At 35.4% G+C, this 13,387-nt stretch overlaps 1 protein-coding gene across 10 annotated transcripts in view; it reads left to right on the top strand.

Moving 5' to 3' along the window:
• The window catches only part of TMEM117 (transmembrane protein 117), a 192,887-nt gene that overhangs the window by 111,675 nt on the left and 67,825 nt on the right, over positions 1-13,387 (top strand). For all 10 annotated transcript variants that reach the window (XM_086884654.1, XM_086884656.1, XM_023930998.2 and 7 more), the window contains one exon: positions 12,493-12,590. In XM_086884654.1, the coding sequence (XP_086740780.1) occupies positions 12,493-12,590 (98 nt within the window). The remainder of the gene's footprint in view (positions 1-12,492; positions 12,591-13,387) is intronic.

The following is a 13,387-nucleotide window of genomic DNA, read 5'->3' as shown; positions in this document are numbered from 1 at the left end:
ACTCTTTGAGAACACTAATAATCTATCAATCTTTGCCTTCTCTTTACAGTTATAAGGTAAAACGATAATATTTTTAAGTCCTTCTGTTTATGCTTAGTCAGAGAGCTTCTGTTTCTCATTTATCAATAAAAATTTCTAGAAGATATTAAGGAAATATGAAGTGAGCTCTGGAGGGTAGATTTATATTTTCCCAAAATACCGTGGTTCCCTCCTTGTGCTGAGAGAAAGGCAAAGAGTTGGAGCTCAGCCAAACGGTCTACTTAGAAAAGCCAAATGATAATGCTCCTGGGTTATGTTAATATCATAAGGAAGACATATATAAACATAGGCAGCATGAATAGAATAAATATGATTTCAGATTGTACATCGAAGCTAGTTCAAGCGTGTAAATATAATCTGCATTTCATCTCCCAAGAACTCTGTGAGAAAAATCAGAACTACTTTGTCCGAAAAAAATTATCAATACACCTGATCTGGCTGAATAAAAGGGGTAACTTAACAAAACAGTCAGAAAATAAGGGATAAATATTTTACTAAACCCAGATTTTGGTTTTTAGAGGCAAAAAGGTCAAAGTTTAAAGCAAAATGAGGCAGTCTTGTTATATATTCTCCATGGCATTATACTAAACTTAAAACAGCTTAGCAGCTTAATTGGAAGCTGCTTACCATCATTATTTGTAGAGAATTTGCAGGTATTGGAGAACATTCATTATTGTTTTGTAAGAAAGAAAGAAAGAATTTAATTATAAACCCTTGAAAAATTATGGCATGAGAAATGGACAAAGTCTAAGTAAGATGTTGAGAAGTCAACTGGTTTTCAACTAAATACCAGCCAGACAATTTTCAACAGAAGGTGCATGGTCTTAAGCAAAACACTGATTAAAATACTTAATCAAGTAAGCCGAGATGACAAACAAGACCAGCTGTAGAGCAAAGATTGTACCATATCAGCTGTGCACACAGTATGGCTCAGCCTTGAGAAAGGTCCACATGGGAAGTAGTAATTGACCAAAAATTGTTGTTCAAAAGAGAATCTGATAAAAAAATCTGCTTTACACCATGTTGATAAAGCAGCGTTTTTTAATTTGCAACATCTGAACATTTAAGAAAACTAACTTTCCCTTTCATGTAAAGTTGGTCTCCTTGAGCTTTTTCTCCTTTGTTCTTTTTTGAAGAATGTATTGGTTTTTGCTACAGTGTTTCTTATAAATATGTATAAGGCAAAAGTATGTTTTAATGAGTGACCATTAGCTGATTTCCCATGGTCTTGTGTGTAGACAGCAGATAAAAAATAAGCATGTCTAACTGATGGCAAATAACTGTGCAGCCATGATCTAATGTTGCTTGTTTCCTTCTAAGAGGCATCAATCCTGCTTCCCCGTGGGATGAAAGTTTGCAGATGGATAGTCATACATATGAAGCCCAAAAGAAAACCTGAAAAAAATCTTGATTCTTTGTTTATATAAGAGATATTAAATTTCAAATGAAAGTATACCAGGGGCTGAAAAACAACTGTATTTTAAGGATTGTGTTCTCAAGTGTGCTTAAAAGTGGAACAAATTTCTTTCCATTCTCTTTGAATGTTCTCTTTGCCCAGAGGTTCTGGTATTCTTTCACTTCTTATTGAACAAAACCAACAAAAGTACAAAGTTCTGCCTATGCTCAGTAACTAAGCATTTTGGTTAAAGACTGCTATTTTCTATAGCCAAGGGCATGTGAGAATGCAGTATTACTACCAATCATTTCTAGCAATCCTTGACTTCCCAGTCTGCAAAACCTCTTATCTACTTATTGTCAAATTGGCTGTGGAACATATTTCAGCACAAGTCCAGGAGGGAGTGTAAAATTCTGTCCCTAGAGATACTGCAATTTCTCTCAGCTCTCTTTTTGCTGTACCTCCTTTTCCTTCTTAAAATCCTCTCCAGCAACCCAACAAGTACTTAGGAATTCTTCACAAACCCTTATCCCCTGTGTGTCTTCAATATTCTTCCCAAACAAGAATCAGTGTAAAACATCTTCAGTTGTATCCATTAATGTTTAATAACCAGATTCCCCTTTGGTGCTTACTGTACAAAAAAATATCAATATTTGGAGCTGCTAAAATTTGTAATATTTTTTCTTGACTCTGCAGTAGCAGCAGTTTTATCTGAAAGCCAAAGTGGAGTTTCGTGTGATATGAGTGTCTTATCCTCTACTTTATTTCAAGGCATCAAATTTGGTGGAAAGTCTACAAAAACATGAACCTTAAAACTTGAAAGAAAATAAAATGAAACTTAATGGCAATATCTTTCTTAATTTGGTATATCTGAGCCAATCACACAATTTTAAGGGAATAGCAGTATCACTTGAAATTCTCAAGGCCTTCAATATTATGATTTTTTAATAGAGACAACTTTAGTTATGATCTCATTTTTTTGAATATTTAATCCCAAAAGTTCCCTATTCAGGGAATAGGGACATTCATTTTGTGTTCTTCTTTCAGCACTGAGAATTCCTTGAACAATGCCAATACAGTTTAAGAGTAATAATTATTTCTCTGCTTTCTAATAAGATACTACATCCTCCTGTGAATTTTTTATGGATGTTTTTACATTTTAATTATAATCTGAATTGTTAAAGAATTGCCTCGCTTTTCTTAAAGAACATAATCCAACAGGAAAAATAATTGACTGGCTTTTCAAAACAAAATATTTGTTATTCAGAATAGCAAATGACTTTGCAGCAGAGTCTGATTTTCTTCTGTTGAAGTGAAACTGGTACTAATCACCCTCCACTAAATACCTTCCGTATGTACTCTTTATTCTGGAAGTAAGACCGAAGTAATTCTTTACCATTTAAAGAGGATTGAACAAAACTGTGGCCATGCTTGCACCTCAAGTGCAGAATTGCACAGGAAATGGGGACAAACAGAAGGATTTATAATATGTTGATGGATTATGTTCTCAGTGTGATTGTAACTTCAGTATGAAAAGGTAACTAAAAACAATTAATGATGCTGCCCATAAATCTGTCAAAGGAACAGCAGCTGCACATGAATATTATTCTAGTTGAATAATCCCTTAAAGTATGATAAAGAAAATATGGCAAAGAGCCAATGAATGGTTTTTCAGAAGTGCTTCATGAATTTTTTCTGTTTGTTTTCCAAGAGTTTTCATGAGAAACTTGTTTTGTGCAGAATTGTTCTCTTTCTCTATTTAGAGTGAAAATATTGTCATGTAGTAGCTGTATTTTCCTTGAGTGCAGAGCAGAAAAGGCCATGTAAAGGAAGTTTCAAGTTCCCCTTTACTTACTCTTAAGTAAAGGCTTCTCATAAACGAATGAAATGGATTGAAACCACTCTGAGCTGTCAGTAAATCACAGCTTTGAATCAACTGGAAATGCAGCGTGGTGTCAGCAGCATGGAGACAGATTTTAATTTAATTAGGTGTCTTGTTCTGGCAAGGGGAGACAGGTGAGTGTCTCAGCAGAGTGGCCTGTGTGCCTCCTGCCCATTGCCAGGGACATCCCAGTGTTCAGATGGTTCTCCTGTGGTTATGTGCCTGGGTACAGAGAGGTGGGAGGCAGAGAGTGAACATCAGAGCTTGAAATCACATTCTTCATTTGAACAGTTTCATTTGTTTTCACTAGGTTCTGCCTTACGCAGACACCAATAGAGAATTTTGAAAGATACGCTTCTGTAACTTGTATTTACCCTATTTGACTGTTGATCAAGAATGAACTGTGTAAAGTGAAATCAATTCCCAAAAATCGAGTGTCAGAAACACCCATTGTATCTCACGTTCACTCATTCATAACAAGATACTCCCTCATTAGTTGCTAAGTGGAAGTTAAACAGAGAAGAAAATAGCAACCTCCCAAATAATTCATTAGAAATACGCTATTTTCACGAAGTATTGTCACAAAGGTTACTCTCATTGCTCCCTCAAATGCCACAGAATCACACTTTTACTGTGTACTCAAGTGTTGGACAAGTGTTATTTATACATTTGTACACATTCTTCTTTCATCCTTTAACTCACCAAATCTAATTAAAAAGTATTTGTGTGAAAGGAGAAGGCATGTGAAAGGCACCAAGTGACATGTGTGTTGTCACTTTTTTTCTGAAGAGCAAGAACTTCAAAACTACAATTGTCAGAACAGCAAATGATGACCTTCTGGCACATCAAAACATAAGACTACACAGACGTTACATTGACAGTTTACAACTCTAACTGTGAGTCTCTGAGGGCATCATGATACAAATAAAAATGATGGCACTGCTCAAGAGTAATAGCTAATGGCCCATGCAGAAAGCTGTCTGCATCTGTTAGAGCACACGGGTACGTGCAACTTTACTGGGAAAATTGTTAGATGAAGATGTTGAAAGAAGACAGGCCTGAAATTAAATTTGATCAGTAGAAGCCTTTGTCTTGTGAACCTCTTTGGCATGGGATTCCTTCATGTCCTGGGAACTGATATTTATTCCATGCCTAAGCTGGTATTCTGCTCTACAGCAGGTACTCTGGTAAGCTTCCTGTTTGCAAAGCCCAGAAGAGCCAACTTTAGAGACGTAACTACTCCTTGTCAGTATGTCCAGAATGGCTGGCAGTCTATCCAGAACAACTCAGCATTTGTGTTGAATTGTGCCAAATCAAACCAGAATTTTTTCCTTGTTTTTCATTGCTGCAGACAGCAACCTTCCTGAGTTCTATGTCCTTATGGGACCAGGCAGGTGAACTTGTCTGTCTCTGACAGGTACATTCAAATGTCAAAAATTTTGCTCAGGTTAAGACAGGCTCAGAGGATGAACCATACCTTAATTATGGTGTGCCACCATTTAATGTATAGTTTCATATATGCTAAAACAAAACTTCTATGATTATGTCATGTGATTGTACAGCTCAAAGCTGGGAACCTGTAAATGCTGAGGTAAATGAGGAAATGCATACATTCCTCCAATATTCCAAAACGTTATGGATCCAACCCTAATTTAAAAACTGCTACTTGAATTTTGCATAAAAATTCTCTTTCAGCATGAACTCATTTTGAACCTTCTGCCATAGGCTACCTCTGTACTAATCAGGTGCTGGCTCAATTCTTTCTTCAGTGCTTTGGTTTGTACAATGTAATTCGTAGAATTAAAGAAAGGATAGGTTGTGAAGAGTCTGATTCTGAGCTACAGAAGATGCATGAATACAGCCCTTTCCTATGAGAAAACCTCATCTATTGTGAGCCATCACATATGTCATTAACCAGGTTAATGACACTTTGGTGAGAAACACTAAGAAGTGTAGGAAACCATGCTGGGATTCATGTTATCAGACTTCCATTGCCAGCAGTGTGATCATCTGAGCAGGTTCTGGTGTAGAGTGAAGAAAAACAGGTACATCTTTACAACAGAATCTATTTTGAAGTGAATTTCACCACAGAAATGCTTTTTCTTTTCACTGACTATACAAAGAATCTATATTGATTTAGATGCATGTGCCATGTGCACCAAACATGGCATGACTTCTGTCTCTGGCCTTTCACCAGAACCACTAAGATCTCTAAATGAGTAAAGCAAACTTTCCTGCCATGACGGCCGAAAATGGAACCGAGCTGAATGCCTTAAATGAAAATCATGATGTGGCTTTATGTCTCACACTTTGTCTGTAATATGTGACATTACCCTGACCTCTGCTTCTGCATTTGTAACACTAATAAGGAAGCTGTAAAGCAAGGAAAAAAGTCTTCTTAAATGCGCTGTCAATGATTATATAAACAGCAAGTGCTTGCCACATGGCAGCCAGGATATTTTGTTGCACGTATATAATGGTTTGGGTGCACAGTAGGGACTTGAAACATGTTAGGGAATGAAGTGGCACAGCTTAAGAGTTTTCTGCAGAAGCTCTGGTTCAATTGTAAAATTGATCCTACACAGTTGCTTAGGTTTATGAACTGTCAAAGAATTTCCAGTAAAAAGAAAATTAAGTTTTTTTAAAATTTTTAATTTTTAAAAATTTTTTGTTTGGCTTTTAAGAAAAGCAAAATTTATTTAGAAATTATTTCTCCTGGTATTAAAATACAGAGTATAATTTCCAGAATAAGTTGAATAGACTAGAAATAATTGCAGACCAGATTTCTCCCTAACTAACCTTTTGATATCTAAAGATTTTTACCAGAAATTCATTGTGTGCTAGATGTTGTCTTTGTGGAACATTCTGTCCTAACTGAACTTGGAAATTGAAAGGAAGTGATGGGAGAAGTGACTTTTCTAAAGCTGAACCTGAAGTGTATATATTTTTAGTTGTTCTTGCCATCTTGTAGAGTTTTTATCCCAGCATGGATTGCACTTAAACCATTATGACAATATTTGGAACCAAATCAAGACATTCTAGCTAAAAAAGAAGAGGCTTGCTGCTTCCTCAGTGGGTGGAAAAATAAATTTGCATGGATAAGTAAAGATGGTAGTAATTAACATAAGCCTCCTCCATGTTTATACAGAAGAAATTTTTTAACTGGTTTTGGTGGATATTTGGGTGTAAGACAGTACACGTGTCCAAATGTTGTGGATTGTGAGAATAAGAGCTCATAAGAGCAATACTTAGGAAACTTGGTGGGAAATATGCAAATGCTCAAAATTGTACTGGGGACCATTGTGGGAGCCACAAAAGTGAACCATAATATTCTTTATCACTCATATTAGTTACTGAATTCGACAGCAATTTAATGTTGTTTTTCAGGATTTACTTATTGTTAAAACAATATGTATTGGTAAGACAAGAGCAATGTTCTAGCTCTGATTAAAATGAGAAGACAATAAAGAGTATATTGAAGGGGCCATTTTGTCTCTGTGATTGTTGTTGCTTTGAATATGCAAATATGAGAAGAATTTTTTGCAAGTAAACTGAAGAAGAAGTAACTTAAAAGAAGCTTCATTTTTTTTAGGGTTGAAATCAATTAAATTAGGAATGCTCCAAAATAGAGGAAGCAGACAGAACTTTAAAATCTAGTAGTGTATTTACAGCTGACTAATAATATTTAGCTTTAAAAATATCATCTGCCTTAGAGATCTGTAAGCCTAATTACAAATATTTGTTAAATTTGTTTTCAAACACTTACACATTTTGTTTATTCCAAAATGCAGCAGAGGGGATTGAAATAAATTAACAGTTATTTCAGAAGAATGTGTAACAAAGTTCTTGACACTTCTGCTCAACTGCCAAAACAATTTCAGAATTAAAAGAGGCATTGCATATTATCATGTGTAAACTGTATAACAGTTGAGGTATGATGACAGAATTGGAAGGGTTTGAAGGAATTTCTGGAGATCATCTAGTTCAAGCCCCTGCCAGAACAGTCACCTAGAGCAGGTGATACAGGAATGTGGGTTTGGGATGTCTCCAGAGATGGAGACTCTACAACCTCCCTGAGCAGCCTGTTCCAGTTTTCTGCAACCCTCAATGTGAAGTTCTTCCTCATGTTGAGGTAGAAGTTCTTGTTTCTCAGTTTATGGCCATTGCTCCCTGTCCTGTCACTGGGCACCACTGAAAAGAGTCTGGCACCATCCTCTTGGCACCCCCCTTTGAGATATTTATATGTATTAATGGGATCCCCTCTCAATCTTCTCCAGACTAAACAGGCCCAGCTCCTGCAGTCTCTCCTCGTAAGGTAGATGCTCCAGACCCCTCAGATTGCTGTGGCCTCCCCTGAACCCTCTCCAATAGGTCTTTGCCTTCCTGACCTGTGGAGACCAGGACTGACACAGCACTCCAGATGTGGCCTCACTAGGGCTGAGTGGAGTGGCAGGATCATATGATCCCTAAAGGTTACTTTTATACATCAAGCGAACAGCTCTGCAGTTTTTACATATCTCAAAGAAGAGAAAAGTGATGGATAGAAACTTGTAATGACTGAGTACTAAATGTTTCCCTAGTTTGGTATATGATCACTGTGATGTAGTGTAGTACTTAAAGACTGAGATAAGATAAAGAATTGATGTGCAGTTAGTGGAACACCTATATATAGCTCTTACCTAAAAGCACATACAGCGAAGCAAGGGGAGTGTATCCCCTCAGTGGTATGCATTAGCTCTCATTGACTTCACACTCTGACTTCAGAGAACATAATTACTTTAACCTGATTTAGCCCCTGTTTTTTCTAGAAAAAAAACTCACATACTTTTCAGAAACACACAGGCAATGTTCAGTCCTTGCAAAACTATTGATGGATTCTTTTGATGAGGAATTCAATGTTCATGGTCTTGCCATGGGAGACTTCCCTCTGGGCTGTCCTGTCACTGTGACATCCTTACAATTTCCTAAAGATTTAGGATTTATGATATTCACTCTTATCAAGGAAATCCCTCAGTTGAAAATGTTTCTTGTTTAGAGTTTGGGTGAGTGGAGATGTGCAAATTATGCACTATTTTAAGGCTGATTGTTAAGTGAAATTAATATAGTGCTACTTACAAAGAGGTTTGTGTTTTAAAATAAGATACTTAAAATTGTAAAATTATAAAAATTGAAAAATATTAAAACTTCTAGTACTTGAGCCATGTATTTGACAGTGGTAGATCATTTGACAAATGCAGCTATTCAGTGTGCTCCATTTTCCAGCAATAACACCATGAAGTCAAATCCTTCTGGCTGAGTAGTTGCACACAAATAGCTTCTTTACTGGTATTTTATATTTTATGAAGCCTACTATCCATTAGACTTTTCACTACTCATTGTGTTATCAAAATAGTACAAAAATATTTCATATTTCACCATTTGGTTTGTGTTTTCAGGCTTTTCTTGTGGATCTTAGATTCTTCTACCTTCTGTTGAATTCTGAAGGGCTTCTCTTACCTTGTTTTGATGATTTATCCAAGTATGAATACAGCAAAGAAAATGCTCTGTTAAGGGCTTGTCTCTACTTCATGAATATTGCAGCATAGAATATATTGTGTCCTAAAGACCAGAGTCCATTTCTCTAGTAAGAAACAGTTTCTGTAGCTGCTTATATGAAGAAGTGCTACTATTAAACCAACTGATGTACTTTTATATTTCTACTCTTCTAAAATGCAATTTGTTGTATGAAAACAGCTTGGCCAGCAGCCTGTGCCACACCAGTTTTCTGTGAGTTATCTCTTTGCTTTGAAGAGGATAGCATAGTTCCTGCTAGTGAAGTATTTGGATGATACTTTGTAGGCATGACCAAAGAATGAGGTCATTTTTTATTTTACTTATTTTATTTACTTTTTTATTTTAATTCACTTTTTAGGGAAGTTTAACTTGCTGTTAACTTATAATAGAAGAGACTCTTTGCCTCACCTGACACTCCCCATGCAGAGGTTACCTCTGCTGGGAGGAATCCTGTGAGGTACAACTGATTTGACATGAGTGTCTACAGAGAGATGTAAAATATGTACAGAATATGCTGAACAATAGGCTCAAAGAGTAACTGCATGGAGGAAATAATTGGTCCTTAATGTGTCTTACTGCTCCATTTGGTACATCTCAGGTATCTAAGGTATCTTACTTTTTTGTTGGGGGTTTTTTTGGAAGTTTTTTATGATTTTGCTTTCTGCACTTCTTGTCTGAGTAAGTTACTTGTCCTGAATGAACTTGAATCCCGAATTCTTTCTTCTGTGTGACATAACATCATTTTTCAAATGATTGTATTTATATATTATATACTCAAGTCGTATCTACACCACCTGGTCTAGTGCAACGTGTCCCTGCCCCTACCCCAGGCTGGGGCTGCAGCTAGAGGATCTGTAAGGTCCCTTCCAACCCAAGCCTTTCTGTAGTTTAATGATTACATCAAACATCAAAGATATCATATCAAAAGGAACAATTTTGTTTTTCTGTAACAGAAAAATATCAATCACATTTTGCTATTAATGACAGCAATATATCTTTTTTAAACCATTATGAGTAAGCTGTGTAATTAATATAAAGTGATTAATATGAATAGCTGATAAAGTCATATTTTATTGGGTAAAATGAAAATTAGGATTCCGTAATGTATATCAGACATACTAATTATTAATGGAAATGCATTTTTTTGTGGCATTTGTGTAACTGCTAAAGTCAGGCAGTGTGTGTGATACAGCTTTGCTTTTGCAATTTAATACAGTGTAACTGTTTCAGTCATGAGACACTAAAAAAATGAAAGTGTATACACTGTCTATATGTAGGGGCCATTCCTTTTTGAACTGAAGCAGTGTAATTGTTGATTAAAGTATATTGCATCACCTAGTTCAAGAAAAAAATAAATTACTTAATTGCATTGTAGTTAGCTTTCCCTATTTTACCTTGATTATGTAAGATGCAGGCAGACTAAAGTGTTCAATTTTTCTTTTATTCCCACGTATCAGCAATGTTTTCAAACACAGTTCAGTAAAGCAGAGATAAATATATGCTGTGCAGCAATTACGTTGTAAAATATGAATAAAGAAAAGCACACACATTTCTTTACATGAAGTTCTGAAAATTAAATTGAAATTTATATTTTTCTAAAACAAGGGGCATTTGATATATATCTAAATATATAGTTACAGTGTGCTGTATGACAGTGTTGAGTGCTTCTCTCCTGTGAGCTGTTTTCTACAGTGACTGTCCTTGACCAAATCAGAAAATGAATTTGATTTCTCTAATGCAAAAGGTAATTGGATTTCTCTTTATGGAATGCATCCCTTTAATGACTGTCTCTGCTTCAGCCAATTTAGCTGCAACTGACCTGACATTGATCTGGTGATATGACTTTAAATAAACACCAAAGTTGGGAGATGAAAGACCAACTATTCGATATTTTAAAGAACATTTCCTGCCTCGTCTTGCCATTTTCCTCAGAAAATATCTCCATCTCAAATGTCATTCTTATGAAACATGCTCCTCTAGTAATTGGTCATAGAGCTGCAAATTGCATACTTCTCCCAAATATAATAATTTCCCAGAAGGTATCTGGAGAAACTATTTTGAAACTTGAATAAAACCTCTTGAAATATCTGTTCTTCTTTGCAAATATTCATTAATATGTAGACTCTTCCTAAAAGGAAAAAAATGTTACGAAAGTAATGAATTCAATCTTTGCAGAGATCTTGTTCAGCATTAAATATTTATTGAAATATTTATTGAGATAATTTTGACCTTATAAAAAAGTATAGCTTGCTGATCAAAGAAAAGATTTACCCACATGAAACAGCTATTAAAGGTGGTATTTTTAGGATATTATCTGTTTTTTGTTAAGGTTAATGGAATAATAAAATTCTAGAATGCGCATTTCTATTTATTAAACATAGTCATTATCCTTTGGACCCAGCCCAGGCTAATACACTGAGTACTTTTAACCACAAATGGACTTGAAGCCAAAATTTAGCAAATGAATCCATTTTTTATTTTTCATTGGCCACATTTTTTTTTTTTTTTTATAAACACTCTTAATGCCATTGATTGAAAGTGGTAGCTTACACTCTGGATGATAAACTGGGTTTTAAAACATCTGTGAAATTTTGTTTTCAGTTTGAAGTTATTTTCTTCTGAAACCTTAAGATTTATTTTCATTCTGATCAAAACACATAGGAATTTCCCACTCTGTGGGAAACACTGTGGGTAACAGTAAGACAGAATTTGGTTTGCTTATCTGCATTTTGAAGCAGGTGGTCACCCACACTTCTTTTATCTGATCAATTATTTCATAAATCTTTACAAATGGATAGGTTTTCCACTTTGGATCTTCTGCACAGCAGAATTTATGAGATTATTGTGATGTAACTTTTGGTGCTTTTTAATACAGTTAATTTGAAGTAAATGGAAGCTGTGAAAACACAGCTTCCCAAAGAAGCAGATGCCTGAGGGGTATTCACCTCACTCACTGAGCTGAAAGTAATTTTTAATACTTTCATGTACCACCCAGAAATATTGCATATATATGAGTCTCTGGACAGAGAAACAGATGGTCTCTTTAGATAAGAATTATGAATATGAGAATAAATATTTCATATTTTTAAATTTTTTTGCAAGTTTTAAGGGGTGTTTTTTCTATTGCCAGTCCCAAGTGTGCTTTTTATACTGATAGCAGGAACTGAGAGGACATTATAAATGTTATATAGTGCTTAATGCATAGGCTTCCACTCCCTAGCTGCAGTTCTGATTTCAAGAATGGAAATTCTGCTGATGCTGCTCTCAGGAAAATGGTTCCCCTCTCCCAGGTTGGGCCAGAAAGCTTCAGAGCCACAGGGGAATGTAACTCACGTACTGTAGGTTGCTCTAACTTTTAGACTGGTTCCTCTTATCTTCTTATCTTTGGATGTCTACAGGTTTCATTGTTTTTCAAAGAGTTGCATGCACTTCTAGAATATGTAGCCCATTATTTGTTATCTTGACTGCAAATAACACTGGACCTACTATTATTCTACTGTCTGTTGTCATATCAGAACTGATGCAGGTGTGCCAGACAAAATAAAAATGTTCCTGAAGTCCTTGCCAACTCTTCCTTATGTAACACCAGTGTAACTGTCTACTATTTCTTCTTTCCCTATAGGTCACAGATATGATGCTTCAGGACAAGCCTTACCCAGACTGGGGAAAGTCTGCTAGAGCTTTCTGGAAGAAAGGAAACATTAGGATCATTTTATTCTGGTAGGAAAATAATCAAATCAAATTACTGTAAACAAACCTTTTATAGAACGTTGAAAATCACATCTTCTATAACCGTCTGGAGCAGAAAGAGATATGGTTGGGAAAAAAAGGCAAATCTGATCTAACAAAAAAATAAACTTTGCAAAAATGGTACCTGAGTGAGGAATTCCTAATCAAAATAGTTAGGGCAGAAATATAATTTTAAAATTGATTTATACAGTTTCTTTTATTCTATTTCGACACTTTATAATTGAGTTGCAAAATTTTTTCTGTTTGTCATAATATTTGGGTGTCCCACTGTAATTCCTTGTAATAAGGTAGATATTTGAATTTTCTTTTGTGGCCATAAAATTAATCATAGTAGTTCTTTGAATTGCCACATGAACAGGATTTAAAATGTCACATCAGTCTCAGATGGTTGAGAAAAATTTTAAAAATCAATGCAAAAAGTTGTGATAGTTAAGAGTTTGTTTCACCTCCAATGTGGCCTCTTCCAGATAAATTCCAGGCAAATGTAACTATTGAAACAGAAAACGAATTATGACAAGAAAAATGGAAGATGGAGAATATATATTGTATCAAGTAGTCTGAAGATCTTATGGCTGAAGATTTAAGAAAAAGCAAAGATTTTTTCAATTCTATCAGAACCAGAAAAACTCATGAAAATGTCATCAGACCCACTGTTTTTGAAAGAATAGATTTCAAAAGAATTCTTACAGGGAAATTGAAAGATTTATTTGTATGTAGTCTCCTACAGAAAATGAAGTATCTTGCACTTTAAAGGAGCAAAAATGAGC

The sequence above is a fragment of the Cyanistes caeruleus genome, chromosome 4, assembly GCF_971803275.1.
Source record: "Cyanistes caeruleus chromosome 4, bCyaCae1.hap1.1, whole genome shotgun sequence".
Taxonomy (NCBI): domain Eukaryota; kingdom Metazoa; phylum Chordata; class Aves; order Passeriformes; family Paridae; genus Cyanistes; species Cyanistes caeruleus.
The sequence above is the reverse complement of the archived record's forward strand: the minus strand, read 5'-3'. Positions and strand labels throughout refer to the sequence as shown.